The sequence below is a fragment of the Empidonax traillii genome, unplaced genomic scaffold (genome assembly GCF_003031625.1).
Source record: "Empidonax traillii isolate 1590-97213 ecotype Southwest subspecies unplaced genomic scaffold, ASM303162v1 scaffold514:size563947, whole genome shotgun sequence".
Classification (NCBI taxonomy): Eukaryota; Metazoa; Chordata; class Aves; order Passeriformes; family Tyrannidae; genus Empidonax; species Empidonax traillii.
The window spans coordinates 355,338-369,153 of record NW_020955707.1 but is presented as its reverse complement, the minus strand read 5'-3'; the positions used below and the strand labels follow the sequence as shown (position 1 = coordinate 369,153).

The 13,816-nt window shown below is 42.4% G+C and overlaps 2 protein-coding genes across 2 annotated transcripts; one reads left to right on the top strand and one right to left on the bottom strand.

The window, feature by feature from the left end:
- Positions 1-1,460: 1,460 nt before the first annotated feature.
- Positions 1,461-2,385, bottom strand: MRPL36 (mitochondrial ribosomal protein L36). Its single transcript, XM_027896737.1, has 2 exons — positions 2,335-2,385; positions 1,461-2,186 (listed from the first exon to the last, which is right to left on the bottom strand). Exon 2 carries the CDS (start codon positions 2,174-2,176, stop codon positions 1,862-1,864), a length of 315 nt encoding a protein of 104 aa, XP_027752538.1. The 5' UTR covers positions 2,177-2,186; positions 2,335-2,385; the 3' UTR covers positions 1,461-1,861.
- A 60-nt stretch (positions 2,386-2,445) lies between these two features.
- Positions 2,446-8,140, top strand: NDUFS6 (NADH:ubiquinone oxidoreductase subunit S6). The gene is made up of 4 exons (XM_027896736.1): positions 2,446-2,618; positions 3,672-3,725; positions 6,356-6,478; positions 7,995-8,140. The coding sequence occupies exons 1-4, from the start codon at positions 2,466-2,468 to the stop codon at positions 8,058-8,060; spliced, it is 396 nt and encodes a 131-aa protein (XP_027752537.1). The 5' UTR covers positions 2,446-2,465; the 3' UTR covers positions 8,061-8,140.
- The last annotated feature ends 5,676 nt before the right edge of the window (positions 8,141-13,816 follow it).

Genomic DNA, 13,816 nt, shown 5'->3' with positions numbered 1-13,816 from the left:
GAAAAGGCTATATTGCCTTTTACGGAAGAAAGAAAGCAGAGCAGAGCTGAGCATGGGAGGGACAAGGGAACAGTTATGCAAATTGAGAGACCTTAAAAGAACTGCCCCCCCCATCTCGGTGTGTTCTCAGGCCCTGGCACGAGGCAAACCTGACCGCACCCAGCGCACGCTGAAAATAAAAGTTCTTTGTTTCACTTTATTTGGCCGTCTTCAAATTTTATTTTGAGATATTTCTCACACGTATTTACGGTGATCAGATAGATAAGTGAAGAGTCAGGCCACTCAGCATATGGAAAACCAGTCAGTAACTATTGCCTCTGGGATGCTTAGCCACAGCTTTCCGGGCTTAGCTTCTCCTTGTCTATGAAGTACCTAGTAAAAAAAGATGCAATTGTAAAAGTTAATGCAATTGTAAAGTTATGGGATTATAACTGGGCAGAAAAGGTCTTCAAGTCATCATACTATCCAACATTACAGCAACTTCAAAAGAGTTCAACCCATTTCACCTCTTTCAAGTCTGGGACACTCTCTCACAGTACTCTGGCAAACCTGTAGCAGTAACTTGATAGTTGTCCAAAAGTTTAGTTTGGTGCCTTTTGCTAATAACTCGCAGTTCACAGGAAGACTGAACACTGCTGCCTCAAGCATAGCCATATTCGGAAGCACGAGGAACACCTTTGGAGATTGCAGCAATTTTGGCTAATTAATTCATGGGTACCAATCCATCAGTTTGCAATCATTATGCTTGCTTATGTGACTCTGAGGCATTACTGCTCTCAGTCATTCTCTCCAAAATCTATTAGGAGAGAGTTGTTTCAAGGGACACAAGAAGAATAATTCTAAAGCCTCACTGATTTATGCAAGTGAGCCTAAGCTTTGAAGAAGCTTAAAGCAAATTAGGTGGAATCTGAAATTGTCTTTTTTTACCTTCTTTGCTGTAGAGACCTGCACCAAATGGTTTACAATACCCACCCAAAAGGCAAGGATTCCTCGGTACTGCCTTTTTATTTTCCATGAGGTCTGGGAAACTTTAGATTAGCACATTTCTTTTGAGGGAGATGAGGCTGTTAACACTTCTGAATACACTGTGAATGGTCAATACATCATTAAATTACTTAAGACAATAAAACTTTAGGAAGTGTTGATTACCTTATATTGACTAAAGTACCACCATTTCCCTTCAAAACCCAGTGATAAGCAGAAAGGGTTATTTACGTTGGCATTACTGAAGCTACATAGGATTATGTCTGCTGTAACTCAACAGTCAAAAGAAATTTCTACCTCACCTAGGAAGCAAGGCAAAAGCTAGAACATTATTTTTTAATGTGACATATTTTGTATCATTTGCTACTTAAGAGTCTACCTGATTTTGAAACTATTGTTGGTTATCACAGCTTTCAACATCTAAGGTTGTTTGTTTTTTTTTAAGGAAAAGAAATCATTGTATATTGTAAGAATTGAGTTTATTTTCATTTTGCTTTAATTAAACAGTAATGCACCTCAGATTCCGATGATTCAATTTCACCCTTGCTAATTTAGCAGCGAGGCGATTTTAAGTAAGGCTTCACGACTAAGATGACGACAGGTCCTGGGAGTTGTCTTCCCATTTCAGTTCCCAGCATCCACGGTCTGAGTTACGGCAAGGGCCGTCCAGAACTTAACTCGCTCTGCGTCTGGGTTAGGATGAAACATTATCCCCCGCTACGTTTCGCGGTCCATGCCCCCGGCAGAAGGCTCTCTGAAGCCAGGGGGCAGCCAGCCGGATGACAGCCCGCGGTCCCGGACAGCGAGGGGGGCTCCAGGTCCGGCCGGCGAACGCCGCGCTGGTTCCGTGCCCGCCGGGACGGTTCCGGGCTCACTTCTACCCCTTGCGCTGCTTGTGCCGGGGGTTGGTCTTGCAGTACACGTAGAGCCGCCCGCGCCGCCGCACGATGTAGCAATCCTTGCAGCGCCTCTTCAGCACCGTCTTCGTCTTCAGCCCCGCCACCAGCGCCGGCAGCGGCGGCCCGGGCGGCGGGGCCACGGCCAGCAGCCCACGGGGGGCTTGGTACGGCGCTGGGGCCCCGCCGCTGCCGCCCGCCACCCGGCCCCACGGGGCCAGCGAGCACAAGGGCGAGCGGCACAGCGAGCGCAGCGGGCCCGCCGCGGCGGCGGCCCGGGCCAGGAGGGACAGCATGCTCCGTGCCCTGTGGGGACAAAGCAAAGGTGAAGACACCCGCCCCGGTACCCTCTGCCTCTCCCCTCCGCGGTGCAGGCAGGCAGGCAGGCAGGTAGGTAGGTAGGTAGGTAGGTAGGCAGGCAGACACCCCACACCGCCGCTCCCCCCGCACTCACCGCCGCCACGCGTTCCCTCCCGCAGCCGGAAGCGCGCGCGGGGTCCGGGAGAGGCGGTGCCAAGGCCGGGAAGGGGCGGGGCCAGGGCCGTGCCCCGCCCGCCCGCCAGGAGTCACGTGCCCGGGACGAAGATGGCGGCGCCCGCCGCGACCTTCCGCTGCCTGGGCCGGCGGGTCCGCCCGCTGCTGTCCCGTCCCGAGGCTGCTACCGCTGTCACCGCCGCTGTTCGGCCTTACGGCGTGCGGGTCTCTGAGACCGGCGAGCTGGTGACGCACACTGGGCAGGTGAGCGCGCTGGGCCCGGCGCTGCTGCCCCTCCGCTGGCCGGGGAGGGCGGCGGGCGCGCCGCGGGGAGATGGTGTGCTGGGGCTGTGGGCAGCGCTCTGGCGTGCTGTGATGTGAAGGGGAGGCTTAGGTTGGACACCAGGAGGAATTCCTTCGTGGAAAGGGTGATGAGACGTTGGAATGAGTGGCCCAGGGAGGTGGCGGAGTCGCCGTTCCCCGCAGGTGTTTAAGGAAAGACTGGGTGTGGCGCTCGGTGCCGTGGTCTGGTTGACCGTGGTGGTGTTGGGTCAGTGGTTGGACTCGACGGTCTCAGAAGTCCTTTCCGACCTATGATCGATTCTCTGTGATTCTCCGTTTAGCAGGCGCCGTGGAAATCAGTGTTCTTGGATGACATGTTCCCAGGTTTCAGAAATAAAAAACCAAAAACCAAACCTGTTAATTAGGACAGGGTCATTGGCATTACCGGGCGTTCCGGTCTGAACCCGGCATTTGAGCCAGCCGAGGAGCTGACAGGTGGGAGGTACCCCTGTGTCACTGCCTTGTAACTCCGTTTTATCTCTTAAATGGAGAAACTGAGTGTGCGAGCCGGGGAGGCTCGTGTGGCACCTACCCTGTGGAAATGCGAGAGGGGCACGACTGGTGGATATAAGGTGGGAAGGCTCTCCCTGTGGTTACTTAGCGGAACATAAATAAATACAAAACTTGAATTTCCTACTTTGATTTGCCTTCTAGATGACAGTGGGATATCAAGGAAAGGCATTATGAGTAATAAATCTGTGTTCACCTGTATGATGAGAACTAAGGCTTGTGTTTAGTGGCTTTCATGCCACACCCCCACACCACTAGATTCCTTTTCTTTTCTACCTTATGACGTGAAATTTATTTTTTTGTGAGAGAAATGGAAACTACTTTTCCTGTATAGTACATACTTGTAAGGTGATGATAATACTTGAAACCAAGGAAACAGTTCGAACTATTTAGTCTGTGAGCCTTTGTGTTCTTTGTTTATAGTTGTTGCTATTTAAATAAAATCAAGTTTATTCTATGTTGTAGGTATACGATGAGAAGGATTATAGAAGAGTTAGATTTGTTGGACGACAGAAGGAGGTAAATCATTCTTTTTCTTATAGACAAGGGGGTAGTTTGTGTTTTGTTTTTTGTTGTGTTTTTTTTTTTTTCCTTTGTACCTGATGTCTTCAACCTGATTGGCATTAAAAAAAACAAAAAACCAAAAAATCCCCAGAATAACTAACAACCAAGAAAACAACCAAACCCAAAAACCCCAGCCAAAATGAACCAAACTGGTTTAGATTTTGAGTTCCAGTGGTTTGGGTTTTTTTTCACTACAATGAAAATTCTTTGTTAAGACAGCTTAGTGTCTTCTGTCTACCTTCCTATTTTGACAAACTTGGGAAACTCAAGACTTGCTCTACACCTGATCAGTGCATGCATTTAGGTTGTTGAAGTTGTAGGCATTTGAGCATCTTAAGCTTGGAACCGATTTTGTTTAAAGAAACTTTTCGTATGTTTTTAATGTCATTGCTAAGTCCTTTAACACTGGGTTTTCTCAAATGATCAACCAGTACAGCTCCATCAGGGATCAGCTGGCCTTTGGGAGAGAAATAGTTTCATCTAAATTGTAGTTCTCGATGCCTGAGCCTCTGATCAGTGCTTTAGTGTTAATGTTTATGTATAGTGGAGGCATTAAATATCAGATATGGTAGATTTTTAATATAGTTGCATGTAATTATTCTCTTCAAATTAAGCTGAACTAATTATACTGATTTTCAAGTTTTCATATGGAGTTCACCTCCTTGTGTCATGGATACAATTTAGCTCATGCTATGTGGCAAAAATGGGGATTCTACATGCAAAATAATTAAATGAAAATGCCACTTAAAATGCTGAATTAGCTTACTTCTGGAAGGATAGTTGGCAAAGGAGGTCTCTTCCAAGTGTACTGCCTGTTTCTGTGCTACTTCTGTAAGTTCATAGGAAATGCTTCTTAAGCCTAACTCTCCACAGGGCAGGGTCCCTCTAATGTGCCTGGCCATCAGGTGATTTCAGACTCTGTGTGGTGTGTAACACCTAGGGTTTTCAGTTCAATCCGGTTCTTGCTTCTCCAGCAAAAGTCAAGCTTTAAGTCTGCCGAGCAAGGTTTAATGCTAAGTTTTAATTGTGAAATTGGGAACAAATTTACACCTTAAATACTTAAAATGATCCTCATCTTTGCTTATAAATGGGTGTTCTCTGTAGGGGCTTTGCCATTGTCCCACAGTGTGTTTCAGCTGCTGGTATTGACAGGGTTTGACATCTATGTCTGTAGTCTGAATGTTGTCTTGTTTCTGAAGCAAAAGCTCACCTGCGATGCTGTTGACTGTTCTTTCTCCTCACTTCTTCTCTTTGCCTGCAGTATGGGCCAGGTGGTTGAGTCTGGCTTGTGATCAGAGCTTGAAGCAAAGGGGTATCATGGTGCTATCTCCTTCCTTCTTTACCATGAAATCAAAGATGCATGTTTTTGAGCATTAATAAAAGAAGCAGTAAAAGCCCATGCAGTTTGGCAAAAATTACATATGACTTGACAACACAGGCCAAGACAGCAGGGTTCTTGATGTTGTGAATTGCTTCAATACCAAAACTTAATTTTTTGTTAACTTTTTAAAGCTGTCATTTTCTTTTGGTAAAGACAAATTTGTTGCTGGCGAAAGTGACTTTTTCCACTTCTGTACCAAAAATGCAGATTTCAGGGAGACTTAATTAGAGACTTGGTGAAAGATAAAGAGTGTGCTGGAACTATATAAGAATACCGCTGTAGTTCTTGAGGATTAATATAATAGACGTCTGTTTCCCAAGACTTTCATCCGCATTCAGATACCAGCATGTTTATGAGCTTTATACACAGAGCAGTAGATGGTGCCTTCTTTGGGTGTACATATTTGATACTCATGTGTGTTTAACATTGCCTTTGAAAAAGCTGGCCCCTTCTGGAGTATTTTTACTTGGGCTGTGGTGGTAGTTGTCTGCTCAGTGCTGTCGTGAAGTCTATTGGAGTGCTGTAGTTCGTGCTGAGGCAAAAGTTGCCTGTCCAGAGATGGTTACATTTGCCAGGTCATGCAGGTGTGCTCTAGGAAAAAACCCTAAATGTCAGTGATGTGCGTATTCAGGAAGTGAATATGATGGATTTACAGAGTGGTGTAGTGACATTTAGAGGCTTTTCTTTTTTCTAACGATGAACAGTTTGTCTTTCTGACTTGTTTTTATGCATCCCATTCATGTTTTTGTGAGATTACTGTGTGTGATAGAATAAAGTGTGTGGTTAGAGACTCTAAATGCCTGACCTTACTTGTCTCACAATTATTTTTGAGTTTATCAGCAGTGATTCTTTTACAGTTTTATCATGTAGTCACTAAAGCAGAATACAAAGACAGTGTTTGTTAAATATCTTCTGTTCTTGTCTGCTTGCTCCTGCTCTGTTCTTCTGCTGAATCTGCTTGGGTCACATAAACTCAAGCACTGGTGTGGCCTGTCTTATCAGGGGAAGGGGATTACTTTTTTAGAGTTTAGTGTGTAGTACGTTGATCTGGCTTATGGCACAGGGTTGTTTGAGAAGGTGGGAGAAAACCTATGCAGTAACTTCTCAAAGTGGCTGTACTGGAACTGCTTTTAAGGCAGCAAATATCCATTGCTTTCTGTTTGAGTGGGGAAAGTATCTGAAAATTTCTCTCTTTTTCCTACAGGTGAACAAGAATTTTGCAATTGATTTGATAGCAGAGCAGCCTGTGAGTGAAGTTGAAAGCAGAGTGATATCATGCGATGGTGGTGGTGGAGCTTTGGGACATCCTAAAGTATACATAAACTTGGTAATATCTTTATTCTACCTACAGCATATTTTGCCTGTAAATTGTTTGTAAGATTATCTACTTTTTGTCATGTTAATTTAACCAAGTAAAAGGAATAACCACTTGAAGTGCTCATTTTATTTGTTGCCTAATATAAAATGGGAAGAATTAGAAGGCTCTTATTTGAAGTCACAGAAATTTCTTTTTGAAATTTTGATTAATAGGAAAATATTTTTTTTTAAAGACATTAAGTGAAGTAGTGATAAGTGTATTCTTGTTCTAAAGAGTAAAAATATTGAGGCTACTATTATATGACTTTAGTGGAATCACCGATGATGACCTGTTTCTTAAGTACTGTTCTCAGGCAGACCCTGATTCCAGATGTCTTAAAATCTCTGCTTGCTCTGACATTTGCTTATTGCCCAAAAGAATGGTAGGGGAGAGCTGGTGTCCTTTAGTGTTGTTGTGACTCCTAACTATAACCACAAGCATTTCTGTTTTGAAAAAAGAACTTTGTGATGATTTGTTTGACATTATTCAAAGTCAAATGCTGCGAGGTTCTGATTTGTAACACTTAGGAAGCTTCAATCTTAGCTTGTGAAGTGTTCTCCAGCCTTAACTTGTGTAGCACACTATTGTTCAATTACATTAATGTTGATTTGTTTGACCTGTACCACCCTCTTCTTGAAGCATGCTTTAGTTTGTTGTGAATTTTGAGGTCTTTTTTGTGTTAATAATCAAATTACAAGATGTCTGATTTAGATCGTGAAAGCTAAAGTCTGCAAACAGAGAGAATGGCATTAGATCAGCTTGTTTCCCTTACTCCTAACAATTGAAATCTAGGCTTTTGGGATTGGAGGGTAGTTTGGATTTTTGGCTTTGAATCCTGTATTAAGGAAGGGGAACCATGAGTTTAATTTGTTGCATGACTGCAAATAGTTATGTTGCTAAATAACAGAAGATTCGTATTTGACTGTCTTGTATCTCTTGTATCATTTGGAAAATAATAAAATTTTATACAGCAGTAACTGCTTCTTTTCTCTAAAACATTTTATTTCAGCATTTCTCACAGATTCCCACTGAAATTTCCTCCTTCCTGTAGCTAACAGTAACTCTGTTACTGACCAAAATTCCTGTCTTGGAAATGCCAAATTTTATTCTGTATTAAAATAATTATGAAGTGATCTTTTCAGAACATTGAAGCAGATATAACTGAACTGGCTTAAGGTGTCCAGTTTGGAAAGAGGATCCTTTATTGCTGAAGAGATATCACTTGGCTTGACTTCAAAGTTATATTGTTGAAATTAGGCCTCGTAGCTGAAAGTCTCGCAGAAGGGAAACTGCATAGGATAAAGAAACAAAGCATGAACCTCATACCATAATTTTTTCTTCCAGTGTTTCAAATAAGATTAACCTCAGTCCTTCAGCTATGCTGATCAGTTTTAAGATAGCACAAATAAATAAGAGAAAAATTGTAATTTCTGTAAGTTTTTTTTAAAGTGAAAATAGCAGCTGTTTTATTTTTATATTTTTGCAGGACAAAGATACAAAGACTGGAACATGTGGCTACTGTGGACTTCAGTTTAAACAGAAACATCACTGAAAGATTATCCCAGTGTGATTGCAGATTTCTGTTCAGATGTTAATGTTCAACTATGAATAAATATCTTTAGGAAGCCAAAATTAGCATTTGTGTTTATCTTAACTATGGAAAATCCAATCTGTACCTTTTTAAAACCGAGGCTTGTCAAGTATTTCAGAGCTGAATGGTATTACAAATCTGCTTTGTACTTAATTTGGTTTTGGTGTTTGGCAGACATCTTTCAGGCTTGGAAGTGGTGTTTGGCTGCAGGATAGGTTTGATTTGTACTGGGTAGATATGTATTTTCAACAGTGAATTGGATGTAATTGGGTGATTAATTATTCTAGGTGTTTGTCTTTTGGCATTGTGTGTGCTGTAGTGGGTTGACCCTGGCTGGATGACAGGGCAAAGCTTCTCTATCACTCCCCTCCACAAGTGGACAGGGGATAGAAAATATAACCAAGGGTTCATGGTTCAAGAGAAGGTTTGGGAGAGATCACTTACCAAATACCATCAAGGGCAAAACAGACTTGATTGGGAATATGGATTGAATTTACTGCTAAAAAATTCAGAGCAGAATAATGAGAAGTAAAATAAATCTTAAAACCACCTTTTCACCCACCCCTCCCTCTTTCCCAAGCTCTACATCCTCCCTCGCTGTAGTACAGGGAGGTGGGGAAGGGGGGCTGTGGTCTGTTCATCACAGGTTATTCCTGACATTGCTCAGGGAGAGGAGTCCCCTGTTCCAGCACGGGGTCCGTCCCACGGGAGGCAGTCCTCCATGAACTTCTCCAGTGTGAGTCTATCCCATAGGCTACAGTTCTCCACAAACTGCTTCAATGTGGGTCACTACCACAGGGTGCAATCCTTCAGGCACAGACCGCTCCAGTGTGGGTCCCCCACAGGGTCACAGGTCCCACCAGTAAACCTGCTGCAGCATGGGCTCCTCTCTCCGTGGGTCTGCAGGTCCCTGCCAGGACCCTGCTCCAGCATGGGTTGCTCATGGGTTCACAGCCCTCTCAGGCATCCACCTGCTCTGGCATGGGTCTCCTATATGGGCTGCAAGTGGATCTCTGCACCTCTGTACACCTCCATGGGCACAGCTGCCAGCTGGCTGGCATCGGCTCTGTTGGACATGGAGGAAGCTTCTAGCAGCTTCTCACAGAAGCCACCCCTGTAGCCCCATCCACTCTACCAAAACCGGGCCATGCAAACCCAGTACGGTGACACTCTCTTAATTTGTTCATGGCCTAGTATTTATAGCTAAATTCACAAATGGATGTGCGAAGATATTATACTCAGCATTACAACACTCACTCCTGGAAGCAAGATTGTCAGCCCTGAATTAAGTAGCTGCACTTGCTACTTGCTTAAAAGAAACCGCCAGTGCCTAGAATGGTAATCAGCGTGAGCTGGAGAACTACCGAAGCTGGCACATCTGAGGGTGAGGGCATAAGCATTTGCCCTTCAGCTGTGAGGATGAAGGTGTATCTGATTCTGCTTGGGATTCACATCCTTGAAACCTCTTTAGGAACTGGGTCTTGTCAGACTCAAAGTAGGCATTGCTCCATTATGGGTAGCAATTTCTGCTCCTTTAATACAGGTAATCTGACACTTAGAGCATCCACCTATGGATAACACCACCCAGACTGTGTGAGGCTGGTTTTGGGACATCGTTTACCTGCTTGCTTAATTTCCTTGGGTAGCATTCCATCATGTAAACATGAGTTTCAAACAATGCCTCTGCCTGGAGAAGAAGAGTCAAAGTTTTGTTTGGTCGTTGCTCCAGAGACCACTTTAATCTGTTGTCAGTAAATGACTTGTGTTTTATATGCTGGTGATGGGACGTGGTCCTAGTTAGTAACTGTGGTTTTACTAAAGTTTAACAGGCCAGGATTCTAAACCTGCTGTTCATATCATGTAGCTAAATTGATGTGGTAGTATCAAGTTGAATCAAGTCATGTGGGCCTAAAGTTGCTTAACTTGCTTATGTCAATTTATAGATGAAGTTGAACCAACTCAGACTTAAAGCTTAAAGCAAGGTCTGAACTATTGTGTCTGTAGAAGTCATGTGTTTGAAGGCTATATTGCATGTGAGTAATTGCATGGACACCCTGCCTCTTTTTTCATTCACTCCATCTACAAGAGCTTAACCTCCCTTTCTGTCCCTTCCCCTTCTTCCTCCTTCCTTCTGTTTTTCACCTTTCCATTGCTGCTGTTTTCAGTGATCATTTGTCTGGCCTTCAATTTGTTCTTTGTAATGACCTAGATTTAGCAAGTAATAGACTTATGCATTGTGATGCATTGATATGCAGTGTAGGTTACTGAGCACTGACCTTTCTATAAGCCCTGGGTCTGTTATGATGGTTGTAATTTTGTAACGTTAGTGCAGTGGCTAAGTTAATGTATGTTATGCTTTGAGTAGCACCTGAGCATATGCAAAGATGACAAAGGATCATTCCGTGAAACCCAGTAACTTGCATTCAGCTTGTCTGACCTTATGCAAATTATCTGTCAAGTGAGCATAGATGTGATGTTATGAATGGACTTCTGATACGTCCATCACATGCTCTAAATATAAAATAATTACTTGGAGTAGCCTTGTCTGTTTTTAAGCATAAATCTGGTTGTATTTTAGTCTGGCTCTCTACCAGTTTGTAGAACATCTTGGCTTGCAGAGTTCTCTCGTGGTGCAATCATCTCTTCAGAGAGACCTGAAACAAGTAATTTTATGTGGTCCTCTTCCTTGGATCTTTGATGTTCTTATGAATAATATATCTGCTTGGATCATTGCTGCTCATAATAAATTAACTATGTTTAAATTGGCATGGCATCTGCTGAGGACCCAGACAAATCCCATCCCACTGATCTGAACTTTGGAATGCTGTTCTTGAATGTTCTCCCTAAAGTACTTGTGGTATGTGAAGCTGTTGACACCAGTGAAACAAAGAAGGTCTGGTGATCTTCATAGGAAGACCTTATATTTTGCTTCTTATAGTTTCCTGGGGGCTAGGTTCATGTACCTACTTGGGAATAGCTGTTTATATGAAGTCTTGCACTTTCAGCTACACCATCCACATACCTGTGGAAAAGCCAACCTTGATTTGCAGGAAAAAGAAGTGAGGAAAAGCAGAAACTTTTACTGTTGTTGCCAGCAGCAGGTGCACACAGAAATAAATCTATGAGGACAGAGTGAAACACATCAGTATCAAAGTAAGATGGACTAAACCAGATAAGTAGCAAAGCAGTATTACAATTCTAAGGCCACAAATTCCGACCTGAAACCAGTGTGGAATAAAACTTTCAGATTTATGAGTCACTGTTTTGTTCCTCGTAGATAATTCATCCCAGGCTGAAACTATAGTCTCTTGGAGTACAAACCACTATAAAAATGTGAAGTATTCTACACTGATGTGTAGACTGTCTTAAAAACTTCATCTTGCCTTTACCTAGTAAAACCGGATAGATTTTTTTCCCCTTACTGCTGCAAATATTAAGGTTAATGAAAATCACTGTGTATTTAAACTCCAGAACAAACAAGGACCGTCTGTCCTTTCTCCCACATTACTTGGCAGTCTGTCCTCTAAGTAAAAAGTAACTAACATCAATTTACAAGGCAAGTTCTGTTTGTTCACAACAGCGCAAATCATTACTATGACTATGGCACAATATGCAAAGGCACCTTTTCTAAAACTTTTTAGTCGTATGGAATCTGATCGTGCTCTGGAAGTGGATCTTGTGGATCTGATTTGGCTTCTCCAAATCAGGAAGTAGCATCCCTAATCTTCTTACTCTCTGACCTGCCAGTAAAACTTACCCTTCTAATTTAATGCTCTTGGAAGCATCAGACAAAATACAGCAGACTGTAATAGCAATAGAAATGTTTGGTTGTGTAATATCCACATTGTTGGCATTGTGTAATGTGTTCCCTGTTAGTGGTATACATTGTTTTGAGAGGCAGTGCAATCTTTCCATGGTGGTCTCCAACTGTGTGCTCTAAGTTTACAGCCAGGAATCTTTGAGAAGCACATTTCACAAGTTCAGTCTTGCTAATGGAATATATAGATTGGAGGCAAATGATCCCGCATTCATGGCACAAATTATCATGAGTTTTCCTCTCCAGGTCTCCATCAGGACTTGTGTAACTAGGGGAGAATGGCAATTGCAGTTTTCATTATTGGAGGCAATACAGTAGACCAAAAAAAGTAGAATTACATGTATAACAGGTGTTGTTGCTGTAAATGCCATTGTAATGCAGATGAGCATCTTTTCACATGCTTTTATTTTTGTCAAGCATTGTCCAGTTTTAACAGTGTATGCAACAAGATACGCCTTGAAGACCTTGCGTGCCCATGCCTTCAGTCCATGCTTTCCAGATCCTAAAGTATTTTCTATTAATTGCAGTGGAGGGTTTTAGATGGAATGTGATTATCAGTTTTTCCATGTTCGAAGCACCTCATGGAGCTCAGGTGTGTTTGAGATATGGTGAATTTAATTGACATTACAGGAACTTATTTTCTACACCTGGAAGTTAAGCAGTCATTACTGATTATTCCAGGTTTGCATTGTTATCCATTACCATCCAAATCCCACAGTATTCATGTGTCAAAAGTTGAACTGAGAAAGCAAATACTGCCATGTGGAAGAATAGATCATGGAATTGCTACAGAGGAACCACGAATGTGCAATATGGGAAGGATGTGATGGAGCACTGGGAACATTGCTTTAAAAGCATCTCTCATTTATTTAAAGGGGCTGTTAGTGTCCCTCAGTGTGATACAAATGCTGTGAGAATATACATCACGGCAGTTATCCATGCATCTTCTGCTGAGACAACATCCTCCATAGGAAGTCTTCTCCGTCAGCCTGCTGTGCACACGTTTTTGTTGATGTACTGGAAACTGTATGCCAGGACAAATGCTATAGTGGCATTTTCTAGTGGAGATGTCATTTTCGTGAGCTCTAGAATTCAAGCAAAAAGGCAGCGTAAGCAATGTGAATCCAGTCATGAAGTGAAAATATATTTAAATAGTATGGAATTTATAAAACTAACTGCAGCTTTGTTGGTGTTATCCCATGTATTTTAAATGTTGAGCTTTGGGTGTGTTTTATCCTCCAAATTTGTTTAATTTTCCTCTTGTTTACATTCACGTCCTCTTCCATGTTTCTCCATTCCCTCCCTCCTCCCCCCCAGTTCCTTAATTAAGGACTGGGTCTTTGACATAGCAATGGCTATCTAATAAAAAAGTTGTCTTTTTGGAACAATGTGTAATGCTTATCTCCAGCTTCAGTAAGAGTGCTTAACTCAAAAGCCTGTTTCTTTCAGTAACTCTTACTTGGTCTAAAGCATAAATTAAAGTCATCTACATAGGCAGGCATTTGGTTAGATTTTCTCTTAATGTTGCATGGATTGCGAAATCTAGACTGCTTTTTCTAGTCTTTAATTATTAAAATGGAATCCCTTTGTTTTGTACTAATTAAAAACGTAGGAGAAAGATCTAGGAGGAAATTCAAGACTTTGGAGTTGCTATACTCTACAGTAAAACAGTTCAGAAACTCTACTAGTCAGGTATTTGTTTTAATGGCAAGTTATTTCCATTTGTGTTAATTTTGAATGAATGTTGAAGTCACTGATTTAATTTGTAAGAATAACTTTCTAAGGCTGGAATTTGTTTTCTCTATTAGGGATATAAAGAAGAGGGGAAAATTGGCATAGAAACATGGTGTAGTATATTGTCTTGGGACAGAATGGTATGAGTTTGGTGTTTGGTTGGTTT

Coding starts and splice junctions, on each gene's coding strand:
- NDUFS6 (XM_027896736.1), top strand. CDS start 2,466: ATGGCGGCGCCCGCCGCGACCTTCCGCTGCCTGGGCCGGCGGGTCCGC. Junction 2,619..3,671: donor TGGTGACGCACACTGGGCAG/GTGAGCGCGCTG, acceptor TCTATGTTGTAG/GTATACGATGAGAAGGATTA. Junction 6,479..7,994: donor CTAAAGTATACATAAACTTG/GTAATATCTTTA, acceptor ATATTTTTGCAG/GACAAAGATACAAAGACTGG.
- MRPL36 (XM_027896737.1), bottom strand. CDS start 2,176: ATGCTGTCCCTCCTGGCCCGGGCCGCCGCCGCGGCGGGCCCGCTGCGC.